The sequence below is a fragment of the Corapipo altera genome, unplaced genomic scaffold, assembly GCF_003945725.1.
Source record: "Corapipo altera isolate COAL_440 unplaced genomic scaffold, ASM394572v1 55, whole genome shotgun sequence".
Lineage (NCBI taxonomy): Eukaryota > Metazoa > Chordata > Aves > Passeriformes > Pipridae > Corapipo > Corapipo altera.
The window spans coordinates 10,363,404-10,389,297 of record NW_020884882.1 but is presented as its reverse complement, the minus strand read 5'-3'; the positions used below and the strand labels follow the sequence as shown (position 1 = coordinate 10,389,297).

Genomic DNA, 25,894 nt, shown 5'->3' with positions numbered 1-25,894 from the left:
GTAATGAAGGTGTTTAAATCCTACCCATCTGACACACATGAGGAGCAAATAGAAGAGCATTTCTGATACTAAACTGGCTGTGGTGAGGGATTAGAGAGGAAAAGGACAGGGAAAAAAGAAAAGCCAAAGTGAAACAAAACCTGCCACACACGCTGCAGCTCTTCACTAGCAAGTGCCATAAAACCCATCCAGCCTTACATGTCTCCCTCTCTCTGAGCAGGAGCTGAGCCACCCCTGAAAGGTGGAGTCCGTCATAGGGGCCTCACGTGCCATCTTGAGGACCTGGACCCAGAGAAGCACATAAACTCCAGTGCCTCATAAGGCATGGCAGTCACAACCCCATTTCTGTCTAAATTCACAGAGGAAATTAATCTCTTTCCTTAGCCAGACTTTAATCTTTTAAATTTTCTTGCCATAAAGAGACAACAAAGAAAAGCATGGGTTGGGACTCACAGGGTGTTCAGTGCCCCCAGGAACAGAGAGAACTTTTCTCCTTTCGCTCCAGGTGGTTTTGCAGCTGTAGTGCAAGAGCCTTGAATTTGGGTCTGAAAAATTGGAATTAAACAAAAGAGCTGAATAGTTGTGCAGATTGGGCCAGATCAGAATTATATCAAGAGTTTGTTGCTTATCCTGCTGCAATGCCTTGTGGAAGCTTGTTTCCAAGAGCGGGTGGTGGCAGGGGGATGCCAGGAGCAGGGGAAGGTGCTTGGGGGGGGTCTCACAGAAGTGAGAGCCACCCCGGGGCACTGTGCTGACAACTGCACAGCGGGAGCCTCCTCCAAGCTGTTCTGTACACTCTGCACTAGCGACTCGTGAAGATGCTGCTGCATCTCTTTCTTTTTCCTCCTCCTCTTTCTCTGTTAATGACTTTTCGCTAGGACAGAAAACACTTGCACTAGTCAGGCCCATTCAACACTCTGGAGTCTGCATGTCCATGAAGTCTGAGACCTGTTTTTTGATGGGTAGCTGTTGGGGGTGCAGGGGCTGGACTCACATTTAAGGATGCTTGAGGGTTGCAATGCTGAGGTGTGCAATGGGTTGCAATTCTGGGATGGGTTTTTACTCTGCCTTTGGCAGTCTTAGGAGGAGCTCTCTTTGACACCCCCAACTTTGGCACCCAACAGAATCCCCTGGGTGGTGAGGGTTTCCCAGCCCACAATTGTCACATGCAGATGGGAGATGTGCAATCCCTTCTCCCCACCATCCCTTCCCATCCAGGGACCTTGGCACAAACTGCTCTCCATAGTGAAGGGCAGTAAAATATTCTTTCTACATCTACATGTCAAGCTCAGGAGTCATTAGTGAGTAGCCAAATTGAATTCTTACTTATGTTTTAAATTAGAGTGAAAGTCATTAGGCCAATGCCCAAAAAGCAGTTATTTTTGTCACTTGAGGCTGAGAGGTTTAGTTCTGGGGACAAAGCCACTCTTGGTAAACATTGAACAAAGATCAGAATTACTCCAGAGATGTATGAATAGATTTGCTTTTCCTGTTACAAGAAAACAAGGAAAAATAAAAAAGCCAGAAACCAGTAGCTTAAATCTGAGAGTCTGAATTAATCATTACACAGCTTCAAAGGCTAAAAATATGTGTGTGTGTGTGTGTGTGTGCGCACGCACGTGTGCATCGTATGTGTGTTTATATGTGTGTGTGTATATCCACATGTACTGAGAGGGGCACCAACCTAACTCACACTCCTTAATGGTTTACTCGAGTATTCTTTATTATACTTTGATAAGTGTTATAATTCTGTGAGAATTAAAAGCAATCAGAAATCTCCTTTGCACAAGCCAACCGATTCTTTTTCCCCCCGCTGGAAAATGCAAGCGAAATGGCAAGGACTTTTGGCAATAGAATGTCCAGATAAATATGCCAGATTCCTTGCAAATGGCATGATTAAAAATAGTCACAATGCTGCTAAAAACTGTTATTAAAAGGAATAGAAACTATTGTGTTAATATATTCACAGTATATAATTTATTCTCTGGGTGTATGTAAAAGGAAAGGCTATTTTCTTTGAATTTTTCCTATGCTGATATTGTAAACTATATGACAGATGGGTCAAGTCCTGATTGCAGTATTCTAACATTTGGAATAGCAAGTAACATATTTGATAGAGCTGGCAAGTTTTTATATATGATTCAACCCAGAATATAAAAGCCACTAGAATTCCAAGTTGAAAATAATTAAATGAGCTGGAAACGATCAGGAACCACACATTTTTAAGTGACAGATTTTTTTACATGTTTAAATTGCACAAGAATATTTTATAGCTCCCTTTAACCAACAGTGACGTTTAAATCTAAAATGTGTAATTGATATTTGCAAAGCAATTAATTCCTGTGGCTCATTATTCTATTGCTAAATGTACCTAAGCATTGGGGCGCTGACTTCAAGTCATCTTTTTTAGTTCACCTTTTCTGAATTCCAGAGTTTTAACTGAATTAACCCATTTCAGTTTCCTCGTGGGACTGCATGAAGTGCAGTTTCGTACTTGCATTGAATTTTTAGCTTTCTGATTGCACGGTACCTCAGGATGTTCGAATCTGCCGATTTCTAGAGTATGTGTTGTTAAATGGTGTCATTACCGTGCAATACTTCAAATACCGATGAGCAAAAAAACCCAGCAGCTTATTCCATTTGTATTTGATCATTTCTGCTTATGTTCCTTTCAAAGTTTCCATCTTTTTGTCACTGTTTATGAAGTCATTTGTCTCTTTACTTTTGGCGTCTCTCTCCGTCATGCACAACAGCCCGTCCGCCCAAGCCTAAGCCACCGGCTGGGCCACCACCATCATCTCCTCAAACGCAGACTAACATGATAGATCATATGCTCAAAGGCATGGCCAAACAGCCGCCAAGTACTGTAATAGTCTTCCTTTCTTTTATTCAGTGGTTTTCTAGTCTAGCAACCGCTTCTGTAGCAGTAGAAAGCTAGTTCTCATGTGCAGCTTTACACAAAATACCTAGCGCGATGTGGTAGGTTTTAGAGATTTAGAGGTAGCATTTATTTCAAAATGTCCACATTTTTTTGTCTAGCAATGTCTGACATATGCAACATTTTCAAATATCAACGTCAGCACAAAATAACATTGTTGTTGCATAACATTTTGCATGAAAACTATAAATATGTATGAGCTTTACATGATGTTGGATGAAATGTTTGATAAGTATATCGTATACGTTTCATGTAACTGTCAGTGCTCCAGCTATCTTAGCAGAATATTCTGATGTATAGTAACTTAACCAGGGAAATATTTAAAATAAGAAGGAAAAAAATTAAGATTGACATCTGCTGGCTGCCAAAGTTGTATAAGCATCAATATTTTCTTTAAAGACAGCATCTCTGAGCAGTTGTTCTTATTAACACTTTTGTCTTTTAGTTATATTTGAGAGCAGATCAGTGTTGCAAATGAGAATGGGTCTGATGCTGCTCTGTTCAATGGAAAACCTTCCCCTTGGCTTCAGAGGTGCAGAAACAATCAGATCTTACTAAGGGACCTGTCTCTGAGCTCCTTTTGCAAAAGAAAGCAGTTTCTACTTCTTGTAGCTGGTGAAGTGCTGGATTGAATAGAACAAAGACTAAGGAGTTAATCAGGAGTTCTGCAATTTCAGTATTTGCCCAATTAATAATATTAAGGGGAGCCTGGATTTTTTTTTCCAGTGATACAAGAAAAAAGGAAAACTGGAGAAGAAACTCCCAGGACTCCTATCTGTGGCATACACCAGCAAAAGTGTAGAGTTCATTTGCATGGTGAACTAGCAAAAATACAGCATGTGTGGAAGGCTGGAGAGAGATGCCCAGCCAGCACCTGACCTGTTGGCAGGACCCAGGCTTCCAGCTTAGCTGGGATCCTTTGGAAATCCCGGGGTAGTTGCCAGTAGTGGCACTTCAGTACCTGCAGTGCTAGCAGTTCACTGTGCTGGGGTCATGCAGTCTGCTCTACACTGCTAATTACAGATTGAATTGGTCATTTGGGGTTTTGGTGCTTCATCCATTTATGAGTTCTGTGGGCTTGATATCATGGAGAGGCCAAAATTCATGTTGGTGCAGAGGTGTGAACTGGCTGTGTAGTGCAAGGCTTCTCTTCGCCCTCACTGCGTTAGAGAGCCAGCACTGGGACCTGGTTGTTAACTGGAGACACATGTCTATGGTCTGTGTGGTGACCTGGATCCCCAGGGAGCAGGTCTCCCACTCCAGTTCTCCTCCAGGCAACCATCCCAAGGAGACTTTCCACACCCCAGGGCAGTGAGCTGCAGGATCAGCTCACAGAAACCTTCTTGGCTGCACTCAGCCAGCTCTGCAGAAGCTGTTGTTTAAGGAAAATGTGATTATTTTCTTTTTGTCTGCATTATTTCTAGTGAAATGCTCTTAAGTGTTCCATATTGTTAGCACCTCAGATTTTTAATGTGTTATTAATAATATAAATCACCTGGAGAATATAGTTTAATTATTTTTTAGAGTTTTCAGAAAACGCTGCAAAATAACTCAGCATAGCTAAACACCAAGCTCCAGGATTTAAACTCTTTGGTTTGTTTTCCAGGGTTTTTGTTGTAAAGTTGCATCTCTTTTCCCATATAAATCTTACCTATGAACCTGGGATTTACCACTTTCCACTCCCTCCAGCATGCGTAACTCCTGACCCTTGTGGAGTTAAATCCTGGAGCAGGGCAGACCTGCGAGTTTTGCTTTCAGTAGCAGGTGACATTTAAATTGCTTGAGAGACAATTTATTACAAGTACAGACAGATTTGTTTGAATTGATCTTCTTGAAAGAATTTTAAAATAATACAGACACGATTCCTATAATAGCATCATCTACGTCGAAGGATACGTGTTTTTCATATATTAGTGGCCAGATGCTGTCTTTGGAGAATGTGATGTTCTTATTTGAACTAATAAAGTGCCACCATAAAGCAAAACAACTCTGACAGTATTGTGAAATTTGGAGCTGGAGCACTGTATTTTCATAGTATAATAACGAATGTGGCTTTCTGGTTTGCTCAGTACTAATTATATAAGCATTTAACATATGCATGAAAAGATCTTTAAAGCTGTAGAATATTATGGGATTTTATTTTTTTTAACCTCTAAAATAACTTACTGTTCGTCTAGCTTTTCACCCTGCTTCCCTTTTAACTTGAGTTCTTGTACTACAGAGAATGTAGGCCGGTTAGTCACACCAGCTAAAAAGTTAGAAGATACAATACGTCTGGCAGAGTTGGTAATTGAAGTCCTACAGCAAAATGAAGAGCACCACGCAGAGGTGAGCAGCGGCGCCCGGCAAGGTCGTGTCCCCCAGGTCTTCAGCAAGCTCCGGTGGGAGCCTTGTATATTTGGGTGATGTCTTCCCAAATGGTGCTGGCTTCTCTTCTTTAAAAGCCAAAAGTATTCTTAAGTAACGGTGCTCGAGCACAATGAAGGCAAAGTACAGTTCAGGAGGAATGTGTTTTCAGAGGGGAAGGAGGGCTAAAGGAGGAATTAATTAAGTTGTACTCTCCTCAGTGTCAGTCTGCAGCCTTTCCGACAGCACTGGAGCTGAATCTGGCCAAAATAATTCACCACCAGCTACATACAAGAGCATACCTGTCCACTTTCCAGAAAGGTTGTATTTCCAAATAATAACCTGTGTGTGCCTCCAGCCAGCATGAGCAGAGTCCCTGCAGCAACTCCTGCTGTCCAGAGGGAAGCAAGGAAAACGACAACAAAACAGGACAATTCTCCTTTCTGTCCCTTTCTGAGCATTCAGGTTTCCCTGGGCCACTCCAGTACATGATTAACTCACCTGGTTTCCTGTTGGCCTCTTCTGTCTTGGCTTATTGGGAATACTTCAATTACTAATCATGGAGGTTAGGATGAATTGTGTGTGCTCAGTTACTCATTATTTGGGTTATCTAAGGCCTAATGCCACTCTTAACTCTTCAAAGCACTTTGACAGGAAAAGTTCATGTTTTAAAACCACTGAAACCATGTCATAGTCATATATAGACCAGAAAATCGTGAGGCTTGATCCTGGAAACACTTGATCTCACAGGCAGCTGGCATGGCTGGCTGTAGTCCTGCTCTCAGCACGTCAGGACATTTCTACCCAAGCAGGTGATGTTGCATATCCATGTAAGTATTTGCAGGATTGAGCCCTGAGTTCTCTGTAAATCTGGTGCTCTTGAATGCGTATTGAGAAGGGAATAATTTTAAAATTCAGAGGGAACAGTTAATTGTTTATGATTGTAGGTATTGTAACACTCATTCACTATTTTCTCTTTTCCTTCCCGTTGATATATATTTCTATATATACTCACTATATTTTACATTAAGAGCATTTGATAAATAATTTCACAATCACCTAGAAATCATTCCGGTGTGTATTAAATTTGCAGTATAATTTTACTTATTGATAATACACAACAATCCACAAAACCCAACTAATGCCTGACTGCATATTTAAATTTCCTCCCTGTTTTTCTACTGTTCATTCAATCTTGGATGATCCTGGCAGGGGAAAGAGGTATGTGACTAAACTGAATGAAACGAGTCACTCCTGTCATATTCCGTGCATGCCCTCTCAGTGCCATGTTTCCTACTGGGATTTTACCCAGGTTGCCCTCGCTTCTGTAACTTTGACCGAGGAATGTAACAGCAACTTCGAGTCAGCTGCTTGCAGGGCTGGTAGCCTGACACAGGAGGGTAAATGTGGCATAGCAGTCCAGTCCATGCATGCAGCAGTGGGTATATTTTACGAGCGCTGCAGTTACATCCCAACACAACCCTACCTGCCTGGACTCGCTCCTCAGCCTGTTGTTACCTGTCGTTTGCATTCACCTGACCTCTAGTACACTGTGGTGGAGATGGACTAAGCACTACACAAGTGCCTAGAATGGTAGTGGTCTTCCTCTGGTTTTGTCTGTATGTGCCTTGTACTGGATATACAGTATTTATATGTAGAGAGAGAATATACGGGGTGAAGAGTGAAATAAACCTCATTTTTACAAAAGCAAGGGGTGCTCAAGAGCACTGCACTTGTGCACAAACTGTTTTATTCCACTCCTCACCAGCACAGGCTGGATGTACAACTGGCTGGGAAGAAACTGTTTTTTAAAACACAGGTTATTTTGAAGAGTAGAGTTCTGAAGGAAGTGGTTACAGGACCGGTCGTGCTCAGCCAGCCTCACTGCCGAGATCACCAGGAGGAAGGCTCAGAACTGTTCTCCAGCAGTGTCACAAGGTTTTGATTAGAGACAGAAGGTTAATGCCAACATGGATAGGGGGCATATCCCGGTCCCTTGTTCTGAACAGTGACCTGGAAGGGTGAAATCCATCTCTCTCCAGAGCCCGGCACACTGTCGGTGCGTTATTGAATCCCTGTCCTGAGGGTGGCTGTGGCATTTCAGCAGTGCACAGGCAGTTGGCCAGCTCTCTGCACACTTTGAATTGCACCCAAGGAAGAGAGAGAAGAGACTGGGTGTTTATCACTGATTTTTATTATGCGTTGTAGCCATGTTATGCTGTCAGAGTGCAATGAGAATTGCTGAGGCATTACACTTCTTTTTTTTTATCTCACATATAATTCCAGGTGACTTTTTTTTGACATGTGGAGAACATTTGACCTACTAGGTGCAACTCTTTGGTCTACTTTGGATATTTAGCAGAAAATTAGGTTGCACTGCTTACGGAAGAAATGCCTTATTTTACTGAAAAACAGCAGTTTTGCACTTAAAACATGCCCCATTTTCCCTACATGGACATCCAGGCAGATTCCTTAATGGGAATGCAGAAAATAATACTCTGAGCATGGAAAATGTTCAAAAATCATAACAAGAGGAGTACTGTGTCTAGTCAGTTGGGTTTGCCTTACCCATGAGAAGGAAGCAACCCAGCACAAGGCAGAAATGCAGCAGAACCCGTGTGCCTACATCTGTAATCTGGGAGCGGGAGGTCTCTGTCATTGTGTCATCTCTCCCATCAGATGTCTCCTAGCTCCTTTTCCCTTCCTCTGGATGACTGATGACAAGTGCCAGAGACAATGCCATTCACCTATTTTTGAACTTGTGTTTTCTCTCTCTATGTATACATATGTGTATATGTATATATGTATCTTAACTCCTTGAGGTCATACATATATACATGTGTATCCATGTGTAAAATATACAATAATAGGTGTGTTTGGCTAGAAAGCACACTTTTTTTTTTCCTCCTTTACATTGTGATTTAAGCAAAGCAGGTAAGTAGATGGTAAATAAATGAAATGTTACCATCTTGAAGGAGATTTTTTAAGTATGTTGTTACCTCTCCCACCGCAGGAAGGTCCTGCTCACTGAAACTAGGGGGGAGGTTGAGGATTCTGACATAAGTTAGAGACTTACAGAACTGAAATTTGACTTCTCCAGCAAAAGGAGAAACTGTTACTGGTTTGGGCATTTTTTTTTTCACCAATGATCACATGCTTTTTTTTGTAATTTCTTTTTTAAAATAGCTTTCCCCCCCCCCCCCTTTTTGTGGAAGCAGGTTTTTATTGCAGGACTCTGAAGTGTTTATGTTGGTATTTGTTACAGAAGATATTCTTTGGCCTCCTCTCTTTTCCTTCCCCCCAAAATCCCAGTTGCTGTTGGTCCTTCGTACCGATCGCTCAGTGCCCACAGACCTGTGGGCAGTGTCTGGTGGGTGACACCATAGCAAGCTCTGGGCAGGCAGAGGCACAGCCAGAGGAACCACATCAAGAAAGAACAGACCCATCACCCTCCTTGAAAACCACAACCAAGCTTTGCTAACTTAAGAGGACCCTCCCATTGCTCAGCACAGCTCCTTTCCCATCTGCTGCTTTGGGGAGAAGGTTGGAGCGGGCATCAGGACCAGACTTGTGTCATGACATTTTTGTTTCCTGTGTGGTCTCACAGTGGTTTTATGCCTCCTGATGTGGCACTTGCAGGAATTCAGCCCTGTGCTTGGTTGGACACCAGCACCAAATGCGGGAGAAGAGCTGAAGAGCACTGCCCACAGTGCTCAGCCCTGTGGACTCACTGCATCAACTCTGCATATGCCCAAGGCCACCACCACTGCTGCCACTGAGCCTACTGAACACCCCCTCAACCGTGCTGAGCAGCTTCATCTACAGGCCTGGGGCTGGGGACAGTTTGCAGACAAAGGAGTCTGCTGTAGCCACCTTGTCCCCATGCCATGGCCACAGGGACACTCTCCTCCTGGTGTTGCCACTCAGGGCACGGGCAAGCGCTGAACCTGTGCCTTCGTGGTACAGCCCACCTCGTCCACATCATCACCCCCCTGACAGGGCAGGCCAAATCTAAGATTAGCTTGGGATTTAGGTGGTTGTTGTGGTTATTTTACATCTGAGAAGTCTGGACAAAACAGGAAAAATTAAAGGGGTCCATGGTGGTAACCTGGTTTGGGGGTGCTGCTCCCTCCCCATGGCCAAGTGAACCAGCAGCTGGAGTTGTGCTTTGCACATCAGTGCAGTTCTTCATCAGTGAATCAAAACTGAACCCTGAGAGAGTGAAAGCCCATTCTGCTTATTCATGTCTGCTAAAATCTGCAAAAAATGCCCCTGCCTGGCTGGCAGTTCTCTTCAAACTGATTCCTCTGTTCCCAGTCTCTTCTGTTTCATCTCCACTCTTGTGCCTATGCTAGAAATTTCTTTTTCTCACAGAGTGCCACAAAGCTATTCCTTAGATCCTTCAAGTCGCTGAGTAATTTCCCGTCACTTCAAAACGACAGCACATGGTCCTATCTACAGCACTTCTCATATTGCATGTTCCCAGCCAGAAGTGGCTTCTGAACACGCATGCATGCGTCTGCAGCATTCACATCTGAGCCATGTATGATGTGAATGTCACCTCAGAGAGCCCGCACAGCCAATTTTAAGGACCCATGTGCATGAGAATGAGTTACTTCACTGATATTTTTTTGGTTTTCAAGTTTAGACAATTTTTTCCTGCCTCTGTGAAAATATAGGTTTGCCGTAGATATTTTTGTTTTTTCACCTTGGCATGTTGATAGTAGAGCTTTGTAATGAGTTCCTAATCAGTAGCATCATGAAGGTAGTAGTGTGTTTCTATGGGCGTGTATAGCTAACCATGTAAAATGAACAGTGCTGTAATAACTTCTACTGGTCATGTTTGAAATATCTTTAAAGGAGAGTGTGAGTGATTTAGGACAGACTTTAATGTCTCAGGCTTGTAGTTTTTCAAGACAAATGGAAGTAGCAAATCCAAGTAAAATTTAAACTGTTGAAAAACACAGCAGAAAACCCACAAGCACAGTGAAGAAACTCTCAAATTCCTATACTTTAGAATAAGAATTAGTTGATTTTTTTTTTGATAATTAGCATCATTAAAGATGAATGAAGTCATTTATTGTAAATTGAACAGATGAAACCTTCTTTGCCATGTTATAGCTGTGTGCCTTTACAGTGGAGCTCTGAACAGATCCTCTGCAAGAAACCTTTATCTTAGAATAGCAGTGACTAATTCTGGGATTAGCATGGCCCATGCAGGCTAGCACTCCAAAGCACTGTTCTCTTTACAATAAAGGTAGTTTCCACGGGATGCACTTTTTAAAATTTTTTTTTGGAGATAACGTGGCCTAACATCTTTCTCTGTGCTTTCTTAGAACTAACACGCTTCTTTATTATCTTTTTCTACCAACTCTGAAGGCCTTTGCTTGGTGGTCAGACCTAATGGTTGAGCACGCGGAGACCTTCCTGTCACTGTTTGCAGTGGATATGGATGCTGCGTTAGAGGTGCAACCCCCAGACACCTGGGACAGCTTTCCACTCTTCCAGCTCATAAACGATTCCCTCCGTAGTGACTGTATGTATTGTATTTTGATCATTTCCTTTTCAGTGGGCGGCTCAGGTTACTGATAATACTTTCAGCCTCTCCGTACTGCAAAGACAACTGAGATGAGTAGAGATTTACAGTACATACTCTTTTAGCATCAGCTCGATTTTTTTGTTCCATTGAGACTATTAAAAAAAACACACAGACACCCCTTAAATCAAATGCCTCAGTCGAAGGTGAGAAGCTGAACTTTTATTTTGCTTCTTCTTCTCAAGTCTCTTGGTAATGGCTGCCTGATAAGCAGGAAATTAGGTACTCTATCTTGTTGTTGTTAAATGTCTGTATTGTTTTATATATGTGTAGTGCATTTATTTAGCATGAAGTAAACCAGTCCCTGCTTTAACATTTTATTGAAGGAAGGAAAATATTAAAGTAAATGGAAGCAGGAGTAATTCAGAAGAAGAGTACTTTCTGAAATAAGACTCTTCTCTAAAGCACATGGGCCCATGCCTTAAAAACCTGTGTGAGGATTTGGCACTTGCCTGGGTGCTCCAACTGCTCCCCAGGGAGCTGGTGGCAGAATTGGCATTGCCTTCAGCCAGGTCCCAGACCAGGGCCCCAGTTAGTTTTCTAAGACCACATGAAAAAATCCAGGGACCAATCCTCAGAGAGCAAGTTCCAGTGTCATGGTAGTGAGTAAAGAAATGATTTTCCCACCTGCTAAAGCCACAATGTTTGCCATGCTGTTTTTCTTACACCTGTTTTATTCACAGGAAGTAATAATGTATTTGTAAGCTTGACATTAATGGAAAAGAAGATTCATTGTCTGTTTATTTGTTTGGAGTAAGAAGTCATTCCTGCTGTCTGTGTTGTGAACATTGGTGCCTGATGCCAGCTCCTGTTGTGTTCTTGAAGTTTTCCTGTTCGCTGACGAATTCGTTGTGTGATGAAGTGCCACGCTGTGGTTTGTTACAGAGGTTTTAGTAACTGTAGTGTCTTACTATACTTTTATTTATCTATTCTAGATAATTTGTGCAATGGAAAATTCCACAAACACCTCCAAGACCTGTTTGCTCCACTTGTTGTTAGATATGTCGATCTGATGGAGTCCTCAATTGCACAGTCAATTCACAGGGGCTTTGAGCGGGAGTCATGGGAGCCAGTAAAGTAAGGAAACCTCCTTTGATACAATTGGAATTTGGGTGCAAATGGATGGAGATTCATACAGAGATGAATTAGCAAACATTAGACTGGATGCGCAGAAAGCGCTTTAGATTTTCTAGTTAATTGCTAAAAATCTCTTCAGCATTTTCAGGCTAATGAGGGAAATGGTATTGGTTTTTTGAAATGCATTGCTGCCTCAGTTTGAACCGTGTGCCTTTGGACAGGGAAGCATGAAAATGGGAAAACCTTCTTAGCTAACATGGCTTTTTGGATCCCATTCTAAAAGGCCTTTTCCAGTGCTGCTTTTGAACTCGAGTAGCTCCCTTTCAGAACAAAAAAAAACCTCGCTTCACTGTGTTCAGTCCAACCCTATAACCTGTGTGAGTCATTGTTGTACTTATTCTTCCCAATACTCATTTTTTCCACCCACCCCATGGGGGGATAGTGCAGCGTGTGCCTCTCGTATCAGCCCCGTGGCTGGTGACTGCACTTGTCCCATGTCCAGGGCAGCTTTGCCTGTCCCAGCTGCCTTGCCTGTAGAATTAGACGTGCAGAAACCAAAGTGAGTCAAGCAGACTCATTTCTTACATTTGGAAAGCTAGGAGTTCACCAGCAAGAAATTGGGAGCCTGAGAAAAACCCAAATTGAACTCAAGAGCTGGCGAATGATAAAAATGTGACATGTGCTTTGGATTACTGTTGTTATTTCACAGGTTTTGAAGCATTGCTGAACCCTGTCATGCTTGCTCTATAAAGCCAAGTCAGATTCTGCAAAGGAAAATAACTGACTTTTCCTTCTAATAAAGGTATTAAAATAGAAAGGTTGACCCTTTGCAAGCAACATGAGTCTGGCAGTGCCTCAAACCAGGAACTGGGACCAAGTGACCTCTGGAGAGAGTCTTTTCCTTGCTTTTTTTGTGATTCTCTAGGCAAAGTGAAGTGGCACTGCACTCTCAGAGGTTGCTGTATAAAAGAACGTGTGGTCTTTCAGGGCTTTTCACACCAAATATGTTCCGTTTACAAGGAAAAGAGATTTTGTTCAGCAGCCAGCCTCCCATATGCAACCTGGAGTCTGAGTACCCAGGTTTTTTCCTTTCTTTCTTGTGCATCCTCAGCATCCGTAAGGATTCTGCCTGCCAAATCCCAGACTTTTTCTTGACACCTGATCATCCCCTCTGTTTTGAGTGGGGTTAAGTGGCTGGCATTCAGGAGCCTCTCTCACTTTCCATTTGCTGTCTTTGGTCTGCAGGCTAACAGGATTAAAAATCCTAAAAAATCTTGTTTCAAATAAGCAGATGTGACCCAGAAAACATACAAGAAATAGATCTTTCGAGTAGGAGAATGCCATTTTTACAGCCACTCCTTCAAGCAGAATTGCACTTCGAAGTTAGCATTAACTTCAGTTTCAGAGCTCTGCTTTAGTAATGAATGTGTTTGTATTTCCTTGTCTGTTATGCAACAGAGGCAGTTAATCCTCTGTGCTTGTCCACCTGGGTCAAGCACTCAATAAACAATTAATTTTGCTTTTTTCTTTCATCAGAAGCTGTCATCATTTTGGTGTTTAATTACTTTAGGGGCTTACCTATAGATGCCCATATGTACTTCAATGTGATGCTTGCCTGTCAAAATGCTTTGTCCCTGGGTATGCCATCATCTATCATTTCAAAGTTATCTTTGATAGTTATAAAAGATCTTTTCTTAGTTCTCTTGTGATGGTTCTTTCCTTCTGGAGTTCCAGTTACAGAGCACTTTGAACATTGCATTTCCAAGCAAAAGCCCAGGATTGACTCTTTCTCTTGCAGACTTGGGTATTTAAAAGATTTCTTCCATCAGGAAAGTGGGTGCTTTCCACAAGAAGCTTCTGTCCATCTGGTAAAAAGATGCACTATGTGTTTTTTTTTCACTAGTTCATATTTTGTTCTTGTGTCTCGCACACAAAAGTGCGAGTTGCAAATGCTGGCTCAATGTGATGTGACCCGGTGAAGGAAGGCACCAGTGAGTGCCAGAGGGTGGCACATACAGTGCAAAAGAAAAGAGGAGTGTCATTCCTAGGATCTTATGACACTTTTGATGTTCTGTTCAGAACTAAATGTTAAAGCATCTTCATCTTTTGCCTCCTGGGCAGACCACCTGCTCCTCTTTGTCTGATCGACAGGGAACTTGCAGAGAAACTCAGGTTAGAAACTTAGCTTGTTTGATTTGCCCTCCTGTATCTCTTGTCTTCTTCTCCTTCCACATGTCCATACTGCAGCACAGTTGAATTTTTGACCATAGATTCTCAAATACTTTGGACCAGCCAATTCCCATCCAAATTGTGACCTTCTATTGCCACCTCTTCAGAAAAGCTTTTTGGAAATCGGGAACACTGTAGTATGTTCTCTCAGAGTTTTCCTCTGCTTTGAAGAAAGACCTTCAAGTTGGCCAGCAAAGGCAAACCATCATGGCTGTCTGTTCCACCAAGCTTCTTGTTGTCCTGCTTAGGATCTCTACAGTGCATTGCGAGAAGGAAATCTCATTATCCCATGTTAACCAAGAAATTATTCCACAGCACAGAGTCTTTTGAAAGGGTTTCTCTATGCTCATGCTTGCAATCAAGGCTGAAATATGTAGCCCTCCATAACCTGACCAGATGGCAGTTTGCAAGCATGTATTTCTTCTATTTTCATTGCCGAATATTCTGCACCTTATGCTCTGAGGAGTTAGGTACAGAAATCACTAACAGCGAGAGAGATACTGTTAAGTATTGAAAAAGTGGGGGGGAAAAAGCATGGATGTAATGTGCCTATGAGGGCTATGTAATCTGCCTCTGCAGAGCTGCTGAGTTTGCAGGGGGTCCGTGCCCTATAGCTAGAGCAGCTGGTGTGCTCGTATGAATCCACGGAGAGAAATGTGGAACACTTGTCCTTCGCACAGTCATCCAAGTTTGCAGGATACAGAGTAGGTCTGTTCTCTGGTGAGTTGAGAGGTCTTGGAAAAGTAGGGTTTGCAATGGGTTTTTTTTTTTTTCATTCTAGCTTCTAAGAGAACACTGATTTATATCGCAGCCAACAGACACGTATGTGTGTGTGTGTGTGTCTCTGTGTGTGTGTCTGTGTTGAAAGATCTTTTTGAGCAAATGCTAAAGCTGGTGCAATGGCAGCCAGTTTCAATGGCTTGACTAAGATGTTACTCATTGACCCAGGGCTGTCTCTAATGCACTGCAGTCCTGGCTTTAGCATCTTTTAGTTGCTCACTAACCCTTTGCAAACTACTTTTAAATGTATCATTAATATAAATGTCAGAATTCGAACAATAGGATTATATTAATCGCTTTATAAGGTTGTACAACTACAAAATGCCAGTGGAAAATGTTTCCCCTTAAAAGAAGCACCGTTGTAGTGAAAGTGAGTATTTTTGTTACTATTCTGGGTGTCAGTCACAGGAAGAGCACAGATTTGACTGCCTACTTCACTATCAAGCTCTTTGCTTCACATCAAGGCTTTTGTGAAAAGATTTGCTCTTGAGCATTTGCTCAGCCTCAGCAGTGAGGTTTTAAGTGTTTATAGAGATGGAAGAGACAGGCGTTTGCATCTTCCCTCACTAAATCATTTCAGGCATCCCGTAGGAACTGAGCATTTAAGTATGGCCAAGAGTCTCATTTAGCTCTATTCTGAACCCAGGAGACAGCTCAGTAAAAATACTGTGATTTTTTCTGCCCTCCTTTCATTACTAGGGCAGCTCTGCAGGAGCAGCCCCGGTGCCTTCGGACATGTTCTGTGTGATCGGTGCTGCAGTACCGTGTGAGCGTTGGGATGTTGTCCAGGGGGACGTTACCAGTCTGTTTGCACTGAGAATTTCCCAGCAGACAGTACAGGTGAAAGCCATTTTCACAGCTAACAGACACAAACGGGGCTGAAGCAGAAGAAGCCAAGAAAACAAGCGGTACAGCTCCAGAGCGTGCGTCTTTTATCAAACATATCAGGATCCAGTCCTGAAGCTGAGTCGTCTTAAATCAGACAGCCCTCATCTTGTTGATGCAAATGCCCACATTCCCTGCCTGATGGCTGAGGTTATATTTAGCCATCTATATTAAATAGGCATGGCTGGCTTCTAGAAACGGTTTCTCATCTTGGACCTGTAGTTTTATGGTCTGAGCAACTGCAGGCTTTATGGAACATTTGTTGGTAATATTAATCATTTTTTACAGGTCTCACTGCAACTGTTAGTCAGATAATTAGATCGGTTGAACCTGCAAAACTGTGCATGTCAATTCAGGAGAATATTTTTTAAATTAGTAACTGTATGTTAACATAATATACTCCATTATTTTGCTGTTTTGTTTTGTATTAAGAGTACTAACTTATTCTTGCAACATATTCTTGCATCAGCAAAATAATGTGTTGTATAAAAGAAATATGTTTCCGTGTGAATATAGTATACTGTTTACTCTAGAAGTCATATTTTATTAATACAGTGTTTTTATTAATATAACACTGTCACTTCTTGAATTTTAATATTAAAACCAAAGGTCCTCTGATTTATGTATTTACCATCTGGCTAAGTTATTTAAGTTGCTTTTCCTTATACATTTATATGTTGTCCACCTCTTGCTATTTCTTTATTCATTCCGTATCAGTATCTAACCACATGCACTGCCAGTTCTGAAGATTTAACACTCTCTCAATCACTATGGAGTCTGTGTCTCATTCAATAGTCATATCATCTTATCAGCAGATACAGTATGAATGGAAACAATGGGCATCTTTCTGATGGTAGTGAATTCTCCTGTCTGCTTATTGCCTGACAAAGACAACAAGCAAGATAGCAGGAAATCAAATCTTCTAAGAAATATGTAAGGAAAAAAAATAAGAACATAGTTGTGGTTTTTTCACTAGAAAAATACTTTGATTTGTGATTTTTCTCCCCAACAAGGGATTTTATTCACAAAGGGAGAATAAGAATGAAATATATTCCCTAGTACTTGCCACCAATGACAGGCTGAGCTCTTGCAGAAGTGTGGTTCACATCGTCTGTTGCATTAGGAAACATTCATTCAGTGCAGCCAGCTCAGTTCCATTACTTTGGGGTTTGATCCATAAAACTTGTAGTAAGAAATGAAGTTCAAAATGTGGCTCAGGAAGATTGCTAAGATTTGAATATGCCTTGAAAGACATAGTGTATAATTTGATAGTTTCCTAACAGTCCATATTATGCTGCCTGTACAGTAGCTAATTTAATCCAGGGGAATGGGAGAGGCCTCCAGAGGTGGCATATCCTGATGCAGTGACTGAGAGCAGGGAAGTTTGGATGCTGAAGCTGTGTACATCAATAGAAAAGCTTTCAGTAGCTTCAGCAGTGCAGAGTGAAGCTGAAATCCTGAAGTCCTGATTCCATTTTCACTGAGCCCAAGTAACGATCCAGTGAAAACAGTGTCAAAATAATCTGGTTTTGTTCCTCCTATGGGACTGTAAAACCGCCTATGGGTTGTGTACCACTGGGGCATACAGCATTACTGGGTGAAGGGAGAAACAAGGCATTCCTTGGAAACTGGCCCTTCTTCTGTAAGCCAGGAGACATGGGAGTTGGGTAATTGAGTTCTATCTTTTGCTGATTCCTAAATCCCATTTTGTTTTTATTTTGCACGTAAAACATAAGCTGTGATGAGATACCCATTAAAACAGAATTAGACCAATTATAACATCTAGAGACCTAGCACACTGAAATATGTCAGGGTGGACTCCAAACTTTGGGCGTGCAGTGCTGTTACACACACGTTGTCTTAGGGGAGAATGTTACATTAGATCAAGATACTCACCCCCTTTTGCATAACAGTTGCACATCTGAAAATACTGATTGAAGTCAAGATGCCAAAGTACACATGCTTCATAAATTAACCTTTCAATGTCTTAATCACCTCATGGCCCATTTCTAGCCAAGAAACAGTCACATACCAGTCCTGGATTTATTTATGAAGTGCAGTTTATTCGCAGTGCACATATGAGGGCTGGGCAACCTGCAGGACCCATTTTTTTCACACACAGGAATGCAAGGGAGGATCAGGGCACAGTCTTCACTGAGGAAGAACCTTGTAGTTCACTGTTTCATCACTCCAGATTAGCCCTTCTTTGTTATTTATAGGGCCTAAGACAAAGAGAGGTTTTGCAGAGAAAGCCTGACTCCACTGAATTCAGTGGCAAGATCTATTCATTATTTCAATTCCTAATTCCTTAGCAGATCTCTTAGTTTAGCTCTTTCATCCAACTTAAGTGTGTAAGAACTGAAACTTTTACTTACAAGAGAGATTTTTTGGAAGAAAGGCTGCTCTCAGCACTTTGAAACGATATCAGGACTTGAAGGTGGAGTTATTTTCATGGATGTTTGAGTACTTTTTTAATTTGCTACTTTGTGATTCTTCTTTCCATTCTGGTTTGTTTTGGGGTTTTTTTTAGGAACTTGATTTTTATTGCAGACTGCAAACCTAGTACACTTAAGCTTCCATACTCATGCTTCTTTCTGAAATGTTTTGCTTTAGTTTTTTAACTGTCCTTGTGCTGTGAACTTTGCAGATTTGTTTCTGAGTGTCATGTGCTTCTGCTACATCGGCATTGTCACTGTTATGGTATTTTTTCTTTCTGTCTGTTTCTTCCACAGGAGTTTAACAAGTAATCTGCCCAATGTGAATCTACCAAATGTGAATCTCCCTAAAGTACCAAATCTACCAGTTAACATCCCACTAGGCATCCCACAAATGCCTAGCTTTTCTGCACCGTCATGGATGGCTGCTATTTATGATTCTGAGTGTGTATTCAGTTCAAATTAGATCTCATTTAAATTTAAAGTAATCTTGGCATGGATATGTATTGTTTGTTTCTGTGCATTACATAAAACTTTAAAGAGTGATACAGTTAATTAGACGTTTTCTGAATGAGACACTAGTGAATTTCTGGCATGTGTATTTTGAGGGTTTTTTTGTATAAATCTTGAAAATTTGTCTCAACTCCCACTGAGAGTTTGAGCAAGTATCTTGCTGTACAAAATAGCTGTCAACAATGGGCCATGGTTTGAACAACATACAAACCACCGAACTTACAATGTGACATTATGTGTCTCAGCAAAGAGTTTTGTCCAAAAGAGATGAACCAGTTTCAATGCCAGTCAACCAATTTCTGTGGACCAGATGTAGATCTAAAAGTGAATTTTGTTTAATGCAAGCTCTGCATTTCCCAGATTATTTTTGTCTTGATTTTGATGAAGCAATCTAAGAAAGAGCAGTACCCTGCAACAGTTTTTATTCATGTTGGGGGAGGCCCCAGAGAGTAATTAAAGCTCCATAGCCATCATTGCTGCCTGAATAATGCCATGACCAACTAAAGAAAGATATTTCAATGTGAGCTTTAGGTCATGGCTTAGAAAATCAGGCACAGTGTCAAAGCAGTCAATCTGTAGGAGCCTTTTACTCTGTGCTCCCACCTCCCTGTCCAAGTGTCCCAGGGTGCGTGTGTGGAGCTCAGAAGGAACATACCACAGATCCTCAGCACAGATTAGGCAAGTTCTCTTCTTATAGGAGATCTCCCTTAAAAGTCCCATCACTGAGCAGTGTGGAGGGTGGTACACAGTGGGCTCAACCCAAATCTTCTCATTTGAGATGAACATCCCAACATGGAAACATGTCTTGTCAATCCTCCTCCTAAATTCCTAGTGCGTTGTTTAGGGTTGGCATAGGGTGTTCTCAGCCAGCTTTTCCTCAGTGGTGCTTTTCCTCTACCCTCTCACTTAAGAGGTAAAATGAAGAACCCCCCCCAAAACTCCCCCCCTTCAGTGTTACTGAAGCACCTTCAATTACATCTACACCTGGAGTCCACCAGAACGTTTCTGTCATTAACCTGGCGCAGGCGGGATTGCAGAGCACCGGTAACAAATCAAAGTAAACCAAACACTGATGTGAGATTTTTTTTTTAATACATTTTAAAAGCTTTTAAAACATTAGCATGGTTGTTTACGTTTCAAAGCCATACAACTCATATTCATGCTAAGATAGCTATATTAAAGGCTAGCTTAGGCAGTTGTCTGTAAAGAGTACATGAAAGTTTTAATCTTTCTCTGTGCATGCTTTGTGGTATCGCCCTTGAAAAGATAAGAATCAAGTAATGACAGAAAATTGGATAATTCCTCTGAAAGTGCTTGAGAATCAATGGTATACTGCAAGCTGCCTGCGTGATTAGAGTAATTGTGGTGCTTACAAGCAAAATAAGAACAGTGCATTTTGGAAATTAATATACTATATTGTTTACTTGGATGGAGCCCTAATCAAAAGTGAGAAAAAGACTGAGAATAATACTTTTAAAATTTTGAAACCAAATGGATGTCGTAATATTGCTGTTGTAGTAAATACCAATTACTATATTTGTACACATTAAATCACTTAAAATGTAAATTTATGCAGTTCAAAAACTGGGTTTAGACTGTTAAAGCTGATTTACACCTAAGCACAGGTTTGAACCAGGCACAACTGAAAACTGGTGGTAGATGAACATGTGAGACTGTCGTACAAGCCTGTCCCCTGGCTAAAGGAAATGCCTGATTCTTTATCTTTTCATCTCCCTGGTTTCCTTTTACTCACCCTTCCCCTCCATCAAGGACATGTTACCTGTTGCTTAGTGTCAGATACGTTTCTCCTACAACCGAGACGATTCTTTATCTCGTTGACTGTAAGCCCAGGACCCCGCAGGACCCCTCTGGCATGTTGGGACTACAGTTCTCACCTGGCAGTAGCCCTGTTTGCATTAGCTCCGAGCTCCTCTAGCATTAACTCAATGCAGCTGGCATCTGTCACAATAGAAACACCCTCCCTCATCTGTTTCTATAGATGATGTCAGCACAAGTGGTAATGCATGGTGTGTTAAATATCTTATAAATTACCGTGTTAGCATTAGTGGTATGCGAGGAGGGGGTTGAAACTCTTGAAGCTCCCTTGGTAATTGTTCTGGAGAAAAAAAAAAAAAAAAAAAAAAAGAAGTGAGGGAGAAGGAGAGAGGGAGAGAAAAGGGTTATGGATGCATAAATTTCTCTGCACAAACAGAGCGCAATCCAGTTCTGTATTTTTATTCTGTAAGTGGAGGTTTGAGATATAATTATACTGTGAAAAGAGCTGGTGTATCTACACACTACAGGACCAAAGACTTCCATCTGGGCAGGACTATGGGTACAAGAATATGTGCTTGGAAGAGAAATTAAGAGTTTTGTGGCTGACCAAAGTTGTTGCAAAATAAATTTTAAAAGAATGTAAATTCATTGTCCTGTAACTGCCTTTGCAAGAAAAGGGTGCAGCAGTCAATCCTGCCAAAACTCCTGGATATGAGCTGCCTAGTGCCCTTAGCTCAATTTACTTACCCCAGTTTTTTTTCAGCTGTTCAAGAGATAAAGTGTGTCCTCGCTCACCACTTGTTAGCACTGTCCCTTACCTGGAAACAGGGCCTCAATGGGGGGACAAGGCAAACTCAAGATATAATTTGGAGGGAGGAGAATTGCATGAAACCCTAAATCTTAATAACTGCATACAGCCTAGTATGGCAGTTATTATTGATCAAGGATTTTCTCCCACAGTTTCTGGCCTTAATTCTTAATAATCACATATGTTAATGTGGTTATTAACTAAGGCTGATTTTTACCATACTTCCCGTTAATATGTGTAACTCAATGTTGTCTTACTCATCTGGTCTGGAAAGTTTTGTGGGTGATGACAGCAAGGTAGATTAGGCAACTGTATGGTAAAACTCAAAATCCTGATGGTGGAGATGGCCAGCGTTGTCCTGTGTATGAAAATACTGTCTGCCCTACAGTTGTTGCAGGAATGGTCTCCACATCAGGTTGCAAAGAGCCTGATGCCACTTCTGACTTTTGTTCTCGTTTTGCCCTGCCAGCAATGGATCAGGCACCTCGGAAGATATGTTCTGGAAACTTGATGCCCTACAGACCTTCATTCGGGATTTGCACTGGCCTGAGGAGGAGTTTGGAAAACACTTAGAGCAGCGCTTGAAGCTTATGGCGAGTGACATGATTGAGTCCTGTGTGAAAAGGTGCGTGCCCATGAGCGAGCCAGTCGTGTTTCTCACAGCAGCTCACAGGATGCAATGGGTTTTTATGTCTTATTATCAATGAAATTTCATTTCAACCACCATTTATTAGTGACCCCAGCCCGGCTCTGCCCAGCAGAGATGCAGTGGAAAGCCTGTTCCACCCTAAAAAGTGGAATTCACCCCATTGCCTGTGAATTGTGGACTCTCCTAAGCAAACACTTCTCTGTTGAGACTTTAGAGTGTACCTTTTCACAGTAAGACAATAAATCACCCATTCTTTCAAGCTTTTTACATAGTTCTTATTTGCAGTGCTACACATGCAGTCAAGCCTTTGAAAACGCAGTTTGGAGTGATGATGTTGAGTGCTGAAGGCATAGCCCCAAGAAAGATCCCAGCACTCACCTAAAAAACGCAGATCCATGACAAAAAAACAAGAAAAAAATTATCAGAAAAAGGCACACAGGTTTCACATCTGCTGCTGATTGAGAAAAGGTATTGCATCATCAGCCACATTATAGGATAGTCACCTGCACGTCTTCCAAAACAGAGATTTCTTTAAGAACCTTTTAGACATACTGGCAGCTGTCATTTTGAAAGCAAAATATTGAGGTTAAATTTCCAAGCTCTGCACAGCAATTTATGTCCATTGGTATCAGAGGTGATGAGGCAAGAAGAAAAAATGAACTATGTATTTCATTGTGCAGAAATGCATAGACAAAGAGATCAACCAGAGGAAAAATGCGTGTCAAGTACAGCTGGTGCATGCTAGTATTAGCTGTAGTGTGTGATGTGGCTGTTCTATACCACAGTTTCCTGGCCACTCTGTGAGTGTGAATGTGGCATTTATTGTCTGTTCCTCACAGCCTGGATGTGCAGTGTCACCACAGAGGAAGGCACATTCAGTCCTTGGGATGCAGGCAGGAAGACAGGCAATGAGGCTTGCTCTTACCATCCTGGAATAAACCCCAGTGCATTTAAAGTGCAGTGAGATAATGTCTTTGACATTGAGCAAGTCTCCCTCTGTTGCAGCAGCTCATCTTTGGTCACTGAGCTTCAGTTCTCCTCCAGTTGTCAGACTGTCAGGAGCAAACTCAGTGCTGGAACTCTGCTCTCTGCTCTGCCGCAGCATCACAAGCAAAACTCTTACTTTCTTTTTTGGTTTTTTTGGGGAGGTTTTTTGGATTTTTTTGGGGGGGTTTTTTGGGGGGGTGTTATTATTTATTATTTTTGGTTTATTTTTTCTTTAATTGGAACCAAAGCCCCTTGGTTCCAGTTATAGCTGCAATGGTCTGTAGAAATCAAACCAGGTTGGCTCAGCTGAGGTAACTGGGAAAAATAAGCAAACTTCTAGGTACATCTGAAGAAGGGTTTGAGTGCTTGGAAGCCAGGGTTGGTTTTTTTTCCAATTGCCTCAACCTTTCTACAAATGTGTTGCCCCCCTGTAAAAACCTGACCCAGCTTGTACTGGTATGACTATAAATAATGGTTCTGAGCATAAGTAGGAACATGCTCCTTTCTGCAAGGAGATGGAAAATCCCAAGTCTCCTTAGGTCCTTTCAGTAATTACCAAGATTCTAGTCCCCGAGTCCAGGCTAAATCTGGCACTGGTAATTAAATCAGTTCAAATGCCACTGCTGATGTAAACCAATATGCTGCCTTCCCTATTTATATCACCTGCAAACAGGGCCTGGCTAAGGTTTCTTTAGCAATTTCAGTTTGACACAACATTTTTCTTCGCGTCTGTCTCTGAACTGTTGAATCCATGGAGGAGCCACCCCGCTTTCCGCACTTGGTTGTATTTCAGGGCTGTCAGGAAAGCAGCCCTTGCAAGGAAGGCCTGTTAACTAATAAATCCAGGCAAGAAGGACCTATGTACAAACTCAGATCTGATCCCGAGAACGGGAACTTCACATTTGTAAATGAGTTTTCATTTGCATAACCCTTGGGGGATCATCCAAGTTCAGAGTTATTCCTGAGCTGCAGCTGATATTATTTGTTATTTCTAAATTGAAGCTCCTATGTTAATTTGTTGGCAGATTCTGTCTGATGTGATAATTGTTCTGTGTTAGCTTAGATTACTGAACTACCTCTGGAATATGCAGAGGGGCTCCAAAGAAAGGCAAGACAATGCCCACCACACTGCAGAGCATTCCCATGTTAGAGTCACAAATGCCTTGGTATTTAAAATACGACACAGGATCAGATTCTTCAGTCTTTGGCCCAACAAAGCTCTTGGTATATCACTGTATCAGTTTGTAACTGCCAGAGATGTCAAATTTGTGCTCAGTGAAACCTCAGGAGAGCAGTGAGGTGTGGGCTTGTGCGATGCATGTGCGTGTGCTCATACTGAAAGGACAATTACGAATTTATGAACTTATAAGACAGTTAGGAACTTAGCAATCAAATACCATCATGGAGACCTAAAAATGCAATGGTCTGGCAATGTCCTTTCAGTCAAGTGATGAAGGAGTTTCTGTTATTTGTAGTTGATATCAGGAAGCAATAGGAGCTTCCTCTAGTGTGACAGGCTGTGATTATAAACCAGCTAATGCAACCAAATTATAGATGTATATTGACACTGCTGTTTGTAACGTCATCACACTGTTTATCAAGCATGAGAAAGTCATAGTTTCCCTGAAACCATTGCACACTTCATAAATAGTGTGTATTCTGGAAAGTGGGCTTCTTTTTAAACTGCAAAATAATTTCTAGTAAAAGCACATTTGTAACAATTGCACTGTGGTACTCCCAGCAGCATTCGGCTTTCTGGCTTCTCAAACTCTTCTCAGAATTGTTTCACGTTATTATTATTGACTTCAGAATGTTTAAAAGCTACTGACACATCTTTTTCTACTTTCCTTCACAGAACAAGGATTGCATTTGAAGTAAAACTGCAGAAAACCAGCCGATCAACAGATTTCCGAGTCCCTCAGTCAATATGCACCATGTTTAATGTCATGGTGGATGCCAAAGCTCAGTCAACAAAGCTTTGCAGTATGGAAATGGGCCAAGAGGTAAAAATGAAGGTTCTTCCTTTCACAGCTTTTAAAAGCAATGTCATGAAATTTCCTATCTCCTGTTGTGCTCGTTTCAGAGACGTTGTATCGGTTGTGGATTTAGTCTTCCATAGAGAGTGTGCAGATGAATGTACAGGGGGTTGCTCTCAAATCTAATGAATAGAAACATTCGGAATCCCTGTCACTTAGGAGTGGCTTTTTGCAAGGACTGTGGTATGCATACGGTATCTCTCAAGCTTGGTTGATGCATGATGACCATATATATTGAGTCATTAACTGCACCTTGGAGCCAGGTGTCAGCAACACACTTTCTGTGTATGAGTGTGTTCTGTAGACAAACATAAGGAAAACAGAAGTGCCAAGTTGTTGCTGTGATGCTTGTAAGGAAAAACAAAACCCCACCAAAATAAAGAAATAACTTCCAAAAGTAGATTGAAATTCCAGCTGCTTTGACTTCCTTTTGAGCACTGGCTATAATCAGCACATCACTGATCATTCTGGATTTCCAGGTTCTTAATGACTCAAGTTTCCAAACAACAAATCTGTTTTAATGAATTGCTGATTTTTATTTTCTACTGAAACCATAGTTTCAGGTTGAAGTTTCTGTGAATTGATCTATGAACTAGAAAGAAATGGTAAATTGAAGTAGTTTTAATGCATCATAATGATCATTTTGCTCCAGTGGCTTCAAGCCAAATTAAATATTCATATACCAGTCTAGAATAAATTCACAAATACTCTTCGGCTCTCCTATCCTGCTGCTTGTCAGCATTTCCTAAATAAGCCTTTTCACTACAGCTTTCCATGGTCAGATTTTGCAGTGAATCATTGCAAGTTGTTCCTGTGGTTTATTTTAGTTGTTCACTTCA

General features: G+C 41.5%; 1 protein-coding gene across 12 annotated transcripts in view; it reads left to right on the top strand.

Moving 5' to 3' along the window:
- Positions 1-25,894, top strand: part of CADPS (calcium dependent secretion activator) — a 170,344-nt gene that overhangs the window by 108,322 nt on the left and 36,128 nt on the right. For 5 of the 12 annotated variants that reach the window (XM_027640318.1, XM_027640311.1, XM_027640309.1 and 2 more), the window contains 7 exons: positions 5,160-5,266; positions 6,497-6,505; positions 10,664-10,820; positions 11,816-11,957; positions 18,584-18,730; positions 21,853-22,008; positions 24,875-25,022. In XM_027640318.1, the coding sequence (XP_027496119.1) occupies positions 5,160-5,266; positions 6,497-6,505; positions 10,664-10,820; positions 11,816-11,957; positions 18,584-18,730; positions 21,853-22,008; positions 24,875-25,022 (866 nt within the window). The remainder of the gene's footprint in view (positions 1-5,159; positions 5,267-6,496; positions 6,506-10,663; positions 10,821-11,815; positions 11,958-18,583; positions 18,731-21,852; positions 22,009-24,874; positions 25,023-25,894) is intronic. The other 7 variants (XM_027640317.1, XM_027640315.1, XM_027640314.1 and 4 more) reach the window with 3 other exon arrangements.